Raw genomic sequence first — 11,101 nt, 5'->3', positions numbered from 1 at the left:
CACTTAACTGGAACTGATTGTTAATTTCAATCAGAGACACGAAATAAACATGCAGGCCAGTCCAGAGTCTCCGTAGGCAGCCGCTGATCTCAGGGAGCTCTTATCTATCTATCTCTCTCTCTATATCTCTCTATATCTATATCTCTCTCTCTCTTTCTCTCTCTCTGAGATAGAGAGAGAGAGAGATAGAGAGCATTTAGTAGACGGGGGGCAGGAAACAGTCAGAGACAGGAAACAGTCAGAGAGAGGAAACAGCCAGAGACAGGAAACAGGAAACAGTCGGAGACCGGAAACAGGAAACAGTCAGAGACCGGAAACAGTCAGAGACAGGAAACAGGAAACAGTCAGAGACAGGAAACAGTCAGAGACAGGAAACAGCCAGAGACAGGAAACAGGAAACCGTCATAGACAGGAAACAGGAAGTGTCAGTGTGGTGTACCTGAAAGGTGAGCCGAGTAGGTCCAGAGGAAGGAGTTGTTGTTCATGCAGGACTCACAGATCATCTCCTGCAGCTCCACGCTGTCGGGAACGCCCACGCCCAGGTGCTGCAACACACAGGAAGTTACCTCACACACAGGAAGTTACAGCACACACAGGAAGTTACAGCACACAGGAAGTTACAGCTCACACAGGAAGTTACAGCACACACAGCACACACAGGAAGTTACAGCACACACAGGAAGTGTGTGTCTGTGTGTGTCGTGTGTCTCTCTGTGTGTGTGTGTGTGTGTGTGTGTGTGTGTGTGTGTGTGTGTGTCTCTGTGTGTGTGTGTGTGTGTGTGTGTGTGTGTGTGTGTCTCTGTGTGTGTGTGTGTGTGTGTCTGTGTCTCTCTCTCTGTGTGTGTGTGTGTGTGTGTGTGTGTGTGTGTGTGTGTCTCTGTGTGTGTGTGTGTGTGTGTGTGTGTGTGTGTGTGTCTGTGTCTCTCTGTGTGTGTGTGTGTGTGTGTCTGTGTCTGTGTCTCTCTGTGTGTGTGTGTGTGTGTGTGTGTGTGTGTGTGTGTGTGTGTGTGTGTGTGTGTCTGTGTATGTGTCTGTGTGTGTGTGTGTGTGTGTGTGTGTATATGTGTGTGTGTGTGTGTGTGTGTGTGTGTGTGTGTGTGTGTGTGTGTGTGTGTCTCTCTCTGTGTGTGTGTGTGTGTGTGTGTCTCTGTGTGTGTGTGTGTGTGTGTGTGTGTGTGTGTGTGTCTCTGTGTGTGTGTGTGTGTGTGTGTGTCTCACCCTGCCGTGCAGCCAGTCCTCACACACCACACACTGGATCATCTCGTCCTCCACCTGCAGACACAGCCAGCCAATCAGAGACGGGGATTTAGGAAGCAGAGCGTGATGTGAAGTAGATTTGATAATTCCCCACCGTAACTCTTAAACTGCAAATATGTCAATTATTTCTGTTTCTCCGCATGTATTTCATTTGTTATGAAATTTTTAAAATGTATTTTTGATTTTGTATGTTTACATTTGGTATGTCCTTGAGCTGTTGCAGGTTCCTACCCTCACATGTCATTTGTATTTTATGTGAAACAACAATCAGTAGTAGTAGAGTAAACCAATCAGAGCTGAGTCTCATCTGTAGAGTAAACCAATCAGAGCTCTCACCTGGTCGTCGGGGTCGGGGTACGGACGGCTACAGGTGCAGTAAACGCCAAAGAAGTTCTGACTGTATTTATTCTGACTGTTCAGCTCGTCCTTCTCCTGGAACACACACACACAGACACAGACACACACACAGACACACACACACACACACACACACACACACACACACAGACACAGACACACACAGACACAGACACACACAGACACAGACACAGACACAGACACAGACACACACACACACAGACACACACACACACAGACACACACACACACACACACACACACACTACATAAATAATCGTGATTCACATATGGACCAAAATAATAACATAATAATATACTAATAATTATAACATAATAATAATAATAATAATAATAATAATAATAATAATAATAATAATAATAATAATCCTGAGTCACATATGGACCAAAATAATAATAATGTGATTTTGGTTTTTAGGGTTAGTAGACATGTGTGTAACAAAGCCTGTTAGCCCCGCCCCCACGCTGAACACACGAGCAGAAGCAGCCAATCAGCTTCAAAGGTTTTATCTGATGCAAACTCACAAGAAACAGTTTACACTGCAGCTCTGTGAACTTCCTGTTCCCACAGTCGCAGCGGAAGTTCCTGCAGAAAACAGAGAAGAAGAAGATCTTCAGACGTTACCACTTCAAGTCCCGACTCTCGGATTGGTAGCGTTCCAGGCAAAGTCCCCACAAACCCTTCTAGCAAGCGTTAGCTAGGGCTACCAACCGTTGGCGTTAGCTAGGGCTACCTACCGTTGACGTTAGCTAGGGCTAACTACCGTTGGCGTTAGCTAGGGATACCTACCGTTGGCGTTAGCTAGGGATACCTACCGTTGGCGTTAGCTAGGGATACCTACCGTTGGCGTTAGCTAGGGATACCTACCGTTGGCGTTAGCTAGGGATACCTACCGTTGGCGTTAGCTAGGGATACCTACCGTTGGCGTTAGCTAGGGATACCTACCGTTGGCGTTAGCTAGGGATACCTACCGTTGGCGTTAGCTAGGGATACCTACCGTTGACGTTAGCTAGGGCTACCTACCTACCTACCGTTGCCGTTAGCTAGGGCTACCTACCGTTGCCGTTAGCTAGGGCTAGCTACCGTTGCCGTTAGCTAGGGCTACCTACCGTTGACGTTAGCTAGGGATACCTACCGTTGCCGTTAGCTAGGGCTACCTACCGTTGCCGTTAGCTAGCGCTAGCTGATACTAGCGATTTCTAGGCGGCGAAATATTTTGGCCGTCATTTAATAAACATAACCTGTAGTAGTACACAGTCGAATGTGTTTTAATTACTTTATGTTGCCTGTTTATGTCTGTTTATTTCTATTTCTCACCGTTAATCACCGGCGTCTGTACAGCATCAACAGGGGGCGGCATATAAGTCACAGGACGGGCTACACTCGTATGAATGAACATAATAATGTTTACATGTCAAAAATGTCTTTGTACAGCATAATCACTATCAGTTTAATAGTCATGAATTATATTGTGTAACGGTAGAAAGGAAATATTTGAATTGATGAATTGATGATGATTCAAGATGGCGCCGCAGAATGGCGACACAGTGTGTTGGAGCGCTCTGTTTTGTTTTGTTTTGTGTTTTAACTTTGTTTCTTGCGATGGTACCCGGATCTCATTCACAAGTGAAGAGCTCGTGAACTTCAGGGCAACAACACCATCAGACTTATTTCCCACTTTTCTTCTCCCTTCACTGGAAATTTTGGACATTCTGGTCAAAGGAGCGCTCACCTTTGCTCACGCAGCGAAACGCCGGAGGAGAGGGAAACGGGCCGGTGCGCTGGTGCGTCTCCGCCAGCGAGGATCACGCACACTGTTACCTGGAATATTCCTCTCCAATGTGCGCTCTCTGCCCAACAAAGTGGAGGAATTACAACTGCTGTTGGGGGGAAACAGGGACTTTTCTTCATCTGCTGTTTTGTGCTTCACGGAGACGTGGCTCTGTGGAATAATACCGGACTCTGCGCTGCAGCTGGCAGGCTGCCAGCTTTTCAGAGCGGACAGAGACACGGACCTCTCCGGCAAAACTAAAGGTGGAGGAATCTGTTTCTACATCAACAGCGGTTGGTGCAACGACGTGACAGTGATCCAGCAGCATTGTTCTCCTGACCTGGAGTATTTCACCATAAACTGTAAGCCTTTTTATTCACCCCGTGAGTTCCATTCATTCATTCTGGTCGGTGTTTACATCTCACCGCAGGCCAACGTGCAGGACGCGCAGCGCATGCTTGCCGACCAGATACTGTGTGTGGAGCGGACCAACCCGGACTCCCTAGTTATTGTCCTTGGTGACTTTAATAAAGGGAACCTCACTCATGAACTCCCTAAATACAGACAACATATTAAATGCCCGACCAGAGAGGAGAACATTCTGGATCACTGTTACACCACAGCCAGGGATGCTTATCACGCCGTCCCCCGTGTTGCACTGGGTTTCTCTGACCACGTCATGGTCCACCTGATCCCCGCCTACAGGCAGAAACTAAAGCTCTGCAAACCTGTAGCGAGGACATCAAGGAAGTGGACCAGTGTAGCTGTGGAGGATCTCCAGTCGTGTTTGGATTGTACTGACTGGGATGTGTTCAGGACTGCTACCAAGAGTCTGGATGAGTACACAGAGGCTGTGACATCATACATCAGCTTCTGTGAGGACTGCTGTGTTCCATCAAGCACAGGGTGAGTTACAACAATGACAAACCCTGGTTCACAGCCAAACTCAGAAGGTTAAGGCTGGCTAAGGAAGACTCGTTCAGGAGTGGGGACAAAGACAGATTTAAAGAGTCGAAGTACAAGTTTAGCAAGGCAGTGAAGGAGGCTAAACATCGGTACTCTGAGAAGCTCCAACGCCAGTTCTCAGCTAATGACTCTGCGACTGTCTGGAAAGGACTTAGGCAGATCACCAACTTCAAGCCTAAAACCCCCCACTCCTTCAATGACCGACACCTAGCCAACGACCTGAACGAGTTCTACTGTCGATTTGAAAGACAAAAGGACAGTCCTGACACCATCCCCCACGACACCTCCCTACAGCTACAGCCACTGTGCATCACCTCCACCTCGCCCACCTCAGCAGGGTCCTGGGCCCCCCCACCAATGCCCTCCTTAAAGGTCCCCTCCACCTCCACCCCCCCTCCCACCTCAGTGACGACTCTCTCCATTCACGAGAGGGACGTCAACAGACTCTTTAGGAGACAGAATCTCAGGAAAGCTGCTGGACCGGATGCTGTCTCCCCATCCAGCTTGAAGCACTGCGCTGACCAGCTGTCTCCAGTGTTCACAGACATTTTTAACACCTCACTGGAGACATGTCACGTGCCAGCCTGCTTTAAGACCTCAACCATAATCCCTGTCCCCAAGAAGCCAAGGACCACAGGACTTAATGACTTCAGACCCGTCGCCCTGACCTCTGTGGTTATGAAGTCCTTTGAGCGCCTTGTGCTTTCACACCTCAAAGCCATCACCGACCCCCCCCTGGACCCCCTGCAGTTTGCCTACAGAGCCAATAGGTCTGTAGACGATGCAGTCAACCTGGCCCTCCACTACATCCTCCGGCACCTGGACTCCGCAGGAACCTACGCCAGGATCCTGTTTGTGGACTTCAGCTCTGCCTTCAATACCATCATCCCGGCTCTGCTTCAGGAGAAACTCTCCCAGCTTGGTGTGCCTGACTCCACCTGCAGGTGGATCACTGACTTCCTGTCTGACAGGAAGCAGCATGTGAAGCTGGGGAAACACGTCTCCGACTCACAGACCATCAGCACCGGATCCCCCCAGGGCTGCGTTCTTTCTCCTCTGCTCTTCTCCCTGTACACCAACAGCTGCACCTCTGGTCACCAGTCCGTCAAGCTTCTGAAGTTTGCGGACGACACCTCCCTCATCGGACTCATCTCTGATGGAGACGAGTCCGCCTACAGGTGGGAGGCTGACCACCTGGTGACCTGGTGCAAGCAAAACAACCTAGAGCTCAACGCTCTAAAGACAGTGGAGATGGTTGTGGACTTCAGAAAGAACCCAGCCTCACCTGCCCCCATCACCCTCTGTGGCTCCACAATTGACACTGTGGAGTCTTTCCGCTTCCTGGGAACTACCATCTCCCAGGACCTCAAGTGGGAGCTGAACATCAGCTCCCTCGTCAAGAAAGCACAACAGAGGATGTACTTCCTGCGGCAGCTGAAGAAATTCAACCTGCCAAAGACAATGATGGTGCACTTCTACACAGCCATCATTGAGTCCATCCTCACATCCTCCATCACCATCTGGTACGCTGCTGCCACTGCCAAGGACAAGGGCAGACTGCAGCGTGTCATTCGGTCAGCTGAGAAGGTGATTGGCTGCAATCTGCCGCCGCTCCAGGACCTATACGCCACCAGGAGTCTGAAGCGTGCTGGAAAGATTGTGGCTGATCCCTCCCACCCCGGACACAAGCTCTTTGAGCCACTCCCCTCTGGCAGGAGGATGAGGTCCATCAGGACCAAAACCTCACGCCACATAAATAGTTTTTTCCCCTCCGCCACTAGCCTTCTAAACAAGGCCTGGTACCCCCCCTGACTCTCTCCACACCCCACCTCTGGCTCCTCATGCCACTGTACCTACTCTGCTGTAGCGTCCCTTTTCACTACTGTTTAACTTATTTTACTATTTATTTAAATTTATTTTATCGTTATTAATACGTACTGTGTGTATATGTTTATACTTATGTTGTTTATATCTTTTTATCCTTCTTATATTTGAATGTGTGACATGCTCCAACAACACCATGACAAATTCCTCGTATGTGCAACGTACTTGGCAATAAAGCCCTTTCTGATTCTGATGAAATTACATTCTGAACATAGGCTATATTGTATGTTAAAAGCTAGCATAGAATTGATTAGTCTGTCTTTGTATGTTCCAGTTTCACCCTTTCCTTGCAACGACATTAACCTGTGGACGTGGGAACGACTGTCTTCAGAGTCTTGATGTGAGGAGAGAGGTTAGCTGGCTGTCAGCATATAGAGCAATACCAAAGACAGCACAAGCAATATAAAGACAATATGTGTGATTGATATATATATATATATATATATATATATATATATTGTTATTATGCGTGTGTGTTTCTGATTATATATTTAAAGGTTGACCTCTGACCTCTTGGTGTAGAGTTCGAAGAGGTCGTGACCTTCATGACATTTGTAGGAACACGCCAGACACACGCCGGCCGGCTCGCCGCCCGCTGGAGTACACGTACTGCAGGCATAGAGAGCCTGACGCTTCACGTAGCCCTGAAACACACACACACAGAGACAGACAGACAGACAGAGACACACACACTGTAGGTATGAATAGCCTTTCCTCTGTATAGTAAGGTAAGGTAGCTGTAGGTATGAATAGCCTTTCCTCTGTAGAGGAGAACTGACCTGAGGATAGGAGCAGAGATCAGAGTCACTTCCTGCCAACACGGCTGAAGCTTCTTCCTCCAGCTCTTCATTTTCCTCCAGAACATCCACCAGAGACACGGTCTGCTCCTCAGCCATCTGAGAGCACACGCTGTTACCATGGAGACCACATCTGAGAGGACACACTATTACCATGGACACCAACATCTGATACTACTGTCTCACATGAAACAGCCCCAAAATCCTCATCACCAAACCCACCAGACTCCATGTAAATAATCTGGACTTTTAGCGTGTATAGAGCCAGCATATCTCCACCAGACTCCATGTAAATAATCACTACTTTTAGCGTGTATAGAGCCAGCATATTTCCACCAGACTCCATGTAAATAATCAGGACTTTTAGCGTGTATAGAGCCAGCATATTTCCACCAGACTCCATGTAAATAATCAGGACTTTTAGCGTGTATAGAGCCAGCATATCTCCACCAGACTCCATGTAAATAATCAGTACTTTTAGCGTGTATAGAGCCAGCATATCTCCACCAGACTCCATGTAAATAATCTGGACTTTTAGCGTGTATAGAGCCAGCATATCTCCACCAGACTCCATGTAAATAATCACTACTTTTAGCGTGTATAGAGCCAGCATATTTCCACCAGACTCCACGTAAATAATCAGGACTTTTAGCGTGTATAGAGCCAGCATATTTCCACCAGACTCCATGTAAATAATCAGGACTTTTAGCGTGTATAGAGCCAGCATATCTCCACATGTAAATGGGTGAATTAAGGGTTTATTTCAACCAAACCAGAGTGGTGATTGTTGGAACAGTGGAAAGATGAACCAAGACGGCTTTTGATAGTTTGATTTAGTTTCTGTCCACTTTGAATGAAGTGTATTTTACGATGATAAAATCACTGATTATTTACATGGAGTCTGGTGGGTTTGGTGATGATTTCTTGTCTGCCTGCCTCTCTGTCTCTCTGTCTGTCTCTCTGTCTGCCTCTCTGTCTGTCTGTCTGCCTGCCTGCCTGCCTGCCTCTCTGTCTGTCTGTCTCTCTGTCTGTCTCTCTGTCTGCCTCTCTGTCTGTCTGTCTGCCTGCCTGCCTGTCTCTCTGTCTGTCTGTCTGACGGATCGAACAAAAACAACATGCAGCCGTTTGAATCTGTTAGCTTCACCAGTGATGCTAACAGTGTTAGCTGCTGAATAAAACCAACTTACCGAGTCAGACAGCGACCGACCCAGACAACAGGAACCGGCCTGCTCACAGCGAGCTGGCAGAGATATAATAATATAATAATAATATAATAAACTGGTTTAACGGGTCAAACACGAGCAATAATAATCATCTAGCAGCTCCGCGCCGTTCAACTGCTGCCACTCTGATGACCACTTCCGCTTCACTGAGGGTCAGAGGTGACGCATTTAAAACAGAAATAAATAATCAATAAAACTATTTAAAAGAGCCAAAGAAAGAACGATCGCAGTTTAATGTGAAATGAACGTTATTACGTGATGATGTAAATACGTGTTGAAGACTGTTGGCTCTGTGGGATGTTCACGGGTCCCCCGGATATCAGAGTTTCACTGTGAAGTTATCAGTTATTGACATAGATGTGTATATATCTATGAGTTATTGATCACAGATCGGTTCTTTGTTTTGTTTCTTGTTTACATTATAAATTAAGGCGTCCTGTGCGCGCACAGGGAGAGAAAGAGAAACACAACAGGCATATTAAAGACTGCTTTACTACTGAACATATTACATTTCAGATGGGGAAAACTATGGAGAGGATGATAAATGACAGGCTTACATATTGGATGGAACATAAAGGCTTAATGCAAAATTATCAAAGTGGTTTCAGGAAAGGTAGAGGTACCATGGATCCCATTGTATACCTAGAAGATACAGTAAGGAAGGCTCAGGTGAATAAAGAAACTGTAGTGGCAGTATTTTTTGATATTGAAAAGGCATATGATATGTTGTGGAAAGATGGTATGCTGATTAAGTTAAGAATATTGGGAATAAAGGGAAGGATGTTCCAGTGGATAAAAGGGTTTTTATCTGACAGAACTATTCAAGTTAAAATAAATGGGGAACTAAGTAAGAGATACAATGTGGAAAATGGTGTCCCACAAGGGAGCATTATCAGTCCACTATTATTTTCAATAATGATTGATGATATTTTTAAGGATATACAAAATTCAGTTGGGGTAGCATTGTTTGCAGATGATGGAGCAATGTGGAAAAAGGGAAGAAATATAGATTTTGTAGTGGATAAAATGCAGCAGGCAATAAACAAAGTCCAAGAATGGGCTGTTCAATGGGGATTTAGGTTCTCTATAGATAAAACTAAGACTTTATTCTTCTCTAGGAAGAAAATACGTATGAATATGGAAATCAAGTTATCTGGGACAGAGTTAGAACGAGTGGAATTCTTCAAATATTTGGGTATTTGGTTTGACAAAAAACTGACTTGGACAATGCATATTCAAAAAATTATAGATAAATGCAAGAGAGTGTTGAATGTGATGAGATGTTTGCGTGGAGTAGAATGGGGTGCAAGCAGACCTGCTTTGAAATCCATTTATACAGGGCTGATGAGATCGGTATTTGACAATGGGTGTATAGTGTATGGGTCAGCTGCTAAAACATCATTAAAGAAGTTAGATGTCATTCAAAATCAAGGTTTGAGGCTTTGTTGTGGGGCAATTAAGACCACTCCAGTGGCAGCAGTTCAGGTAGAGATGGGGGAGATGCCTCTCCATCTTAGAAGAGACCAGTTGTCTCTTGTGTACTGGGCGAATTTGAGAGGTCATGGTGACAAACATTTGAGTCATTCAGTTCTATGGCATTGTCAAGAAAGAGAGAATGACCTAATTAAAAGTTTTGGATGGACAATAAGGCAGAAGGTAATAATGATGGGAATCAGTGCACTGAAAATAAGCCCTTCAGTTGTTTATCCAGTTGTTCCTCCTTGGCTTTTGTCAGAGGTTCCAGTGGACTTAGGCTTATTGGGGGAAAAGGAGGTTAATGAAGTGGATCATTACAGGGTACAGAGATACATTTCAAGGAAATATAAAGAAGGAGTCATTATATACACTGATGCATCTAAGAAGACGGATACGAAAATGGGAATTGCTTATGTTATCCCTCAATTAAACATTGGATCTGCTAAAAGAATTAATGATGACTTAGCTGTATACACAGCAGAACTGTGAGCAGTATGGATGGCCTTGATGTGGGTAGAGAGCAATAGACCTAAGCAAGCTGTGATTGCCTCAGACTCCAGCTCAGCTTTGACAAGCATCAAGTTTCTTCACTCTGAGTCTAGACAGGACATAGTGTATGAAATAATGCAACTAGCTAACAATCTGATTAAGTCCGGTATTAGTACTACATTTATATGGGTACCTGCCCATATAGGTGTAGGAGGTAATGAATTGGCAGATAAGTATGCAAAGAAAGCAGCAGAGCTGCCTGATATAGAGGTGGATATTAAATACAGTAAAGCTGAAGTCAAGAGTATAATTAAAGCTAAAACAAATAAAAAATGGCAGTTTTTGTGGGACACTGAACAATCTGGGAGACACCTGTATAGCATTCAAGAAAAAGTGGGGAAGAACAGGAATACATACAGAAGTAAGCAAGAAGAAGATGTGGTGTCCAGAATGAGGCTAGGGCATACAGGATTAAATAGAACATTATTTATAATGAAAAAGCATGTTGATGGAATGTGTGAATATTGCGATAGTCAAGAAACCATAGAGCATGTAATTATGTATTGTCCTAAATACCATCAAGCCAGACAAAGATTGATTTCACAACTGGGTGAAAACCAGATGACATTAAATTTACATGATATACTGCAAAAAGGATCAGGTGAAATTTGTTTTTATTTTTTGTTTTCTTTTTTGAAGATAACTGGGTTATTAGAAAGGATTTAAGAAAGTGTAGGTTGACCTCTTGATCCACACTCCAGTCCAGATGGTGGCGGTAATGCTCCAAAAAGCTGGTTGCCAACCGCCATTAAAAAACACAAGAAGAAGAAGAAGAAGAAGAAGAAGAAGAAGAAGAAGA

At 45.3% G+C, this 11,101-nt stretch overlaps 1 protein-coding gene across 3 annotated transcripts in view; it reads right to left on the bottom strand.

Annotated features, from left to right (window-relative positions):
* Nucleotides 1-8,442, bottom strand: part of ubr7 (ubiquitin protein ligase E3 component n-recognin 7) — a 15,513-nt gene extending 7,071 nt beyond the window's left edge. The window contains exons 1-7 of one of the 3 annotated variants that reach the window (XM_031314846.2): nucleotides 8,242-8,442; nucleotides 7,037-7,166; nucleotides 6,768-6,901; nucleotides 2,161-2,221; nucleotides 1,594-1,689; nucleotides 1,219-1,272; nucleotides 440-545 (exon numbers count right to left, since the gene is read on the bottom strand). In XM_031314846.2, coding sequence (XP_031170706.1) covers nucleotides 440-545; nucleotides 1,219-1,272; nucleotides 1,594-1,689; nucleotides 2,161-2,221; nucleotides 6,768-6,901; nucleotides 7,037-7,153 — 568 coding nt within the window. In that variant the 5' untranslated portion in view covers nucleotides 7,154-7,166; nucleotides 8,242-8,442. The remainder of the gene's footprint in view (nucleotides 1-439; nucleotides 546-1,218; nucleotides 1,273-1,593; nucleotides 1,690-2,160; nucleotides 2,222-6,767; nucleotides 6,902-7,036; nucleotides 7,167-8,241) is intronic. The other 2 variants (XM_035995621.1, XM_031314835.2) reach the window with 2 other exon arrangements.
* Between the last annotated feature and the right edge of the window lie 2,659 nt (nucleotides 8,443-11,101).

The sequence above is a fragment of the Sander lucioperca genome, chromosome 19 (genome assembly GCF_008315115.2).
Source record: "Sander lucioperca isolate FBNREF2018 chromosome 19, SLUC_FBN_1.2, whole genome shotgun sequence".
NCBI lineage: Eukaryota > Metazoa > Chordata > Actinopteri > Perciformes > Percidae > Sander > Sander lucioperca.
The sequence above is the reverse complement of the archived record's forward strand: the minus strand, read 5'-3'. Positions and strand labels throughout refer to the sequence as shown.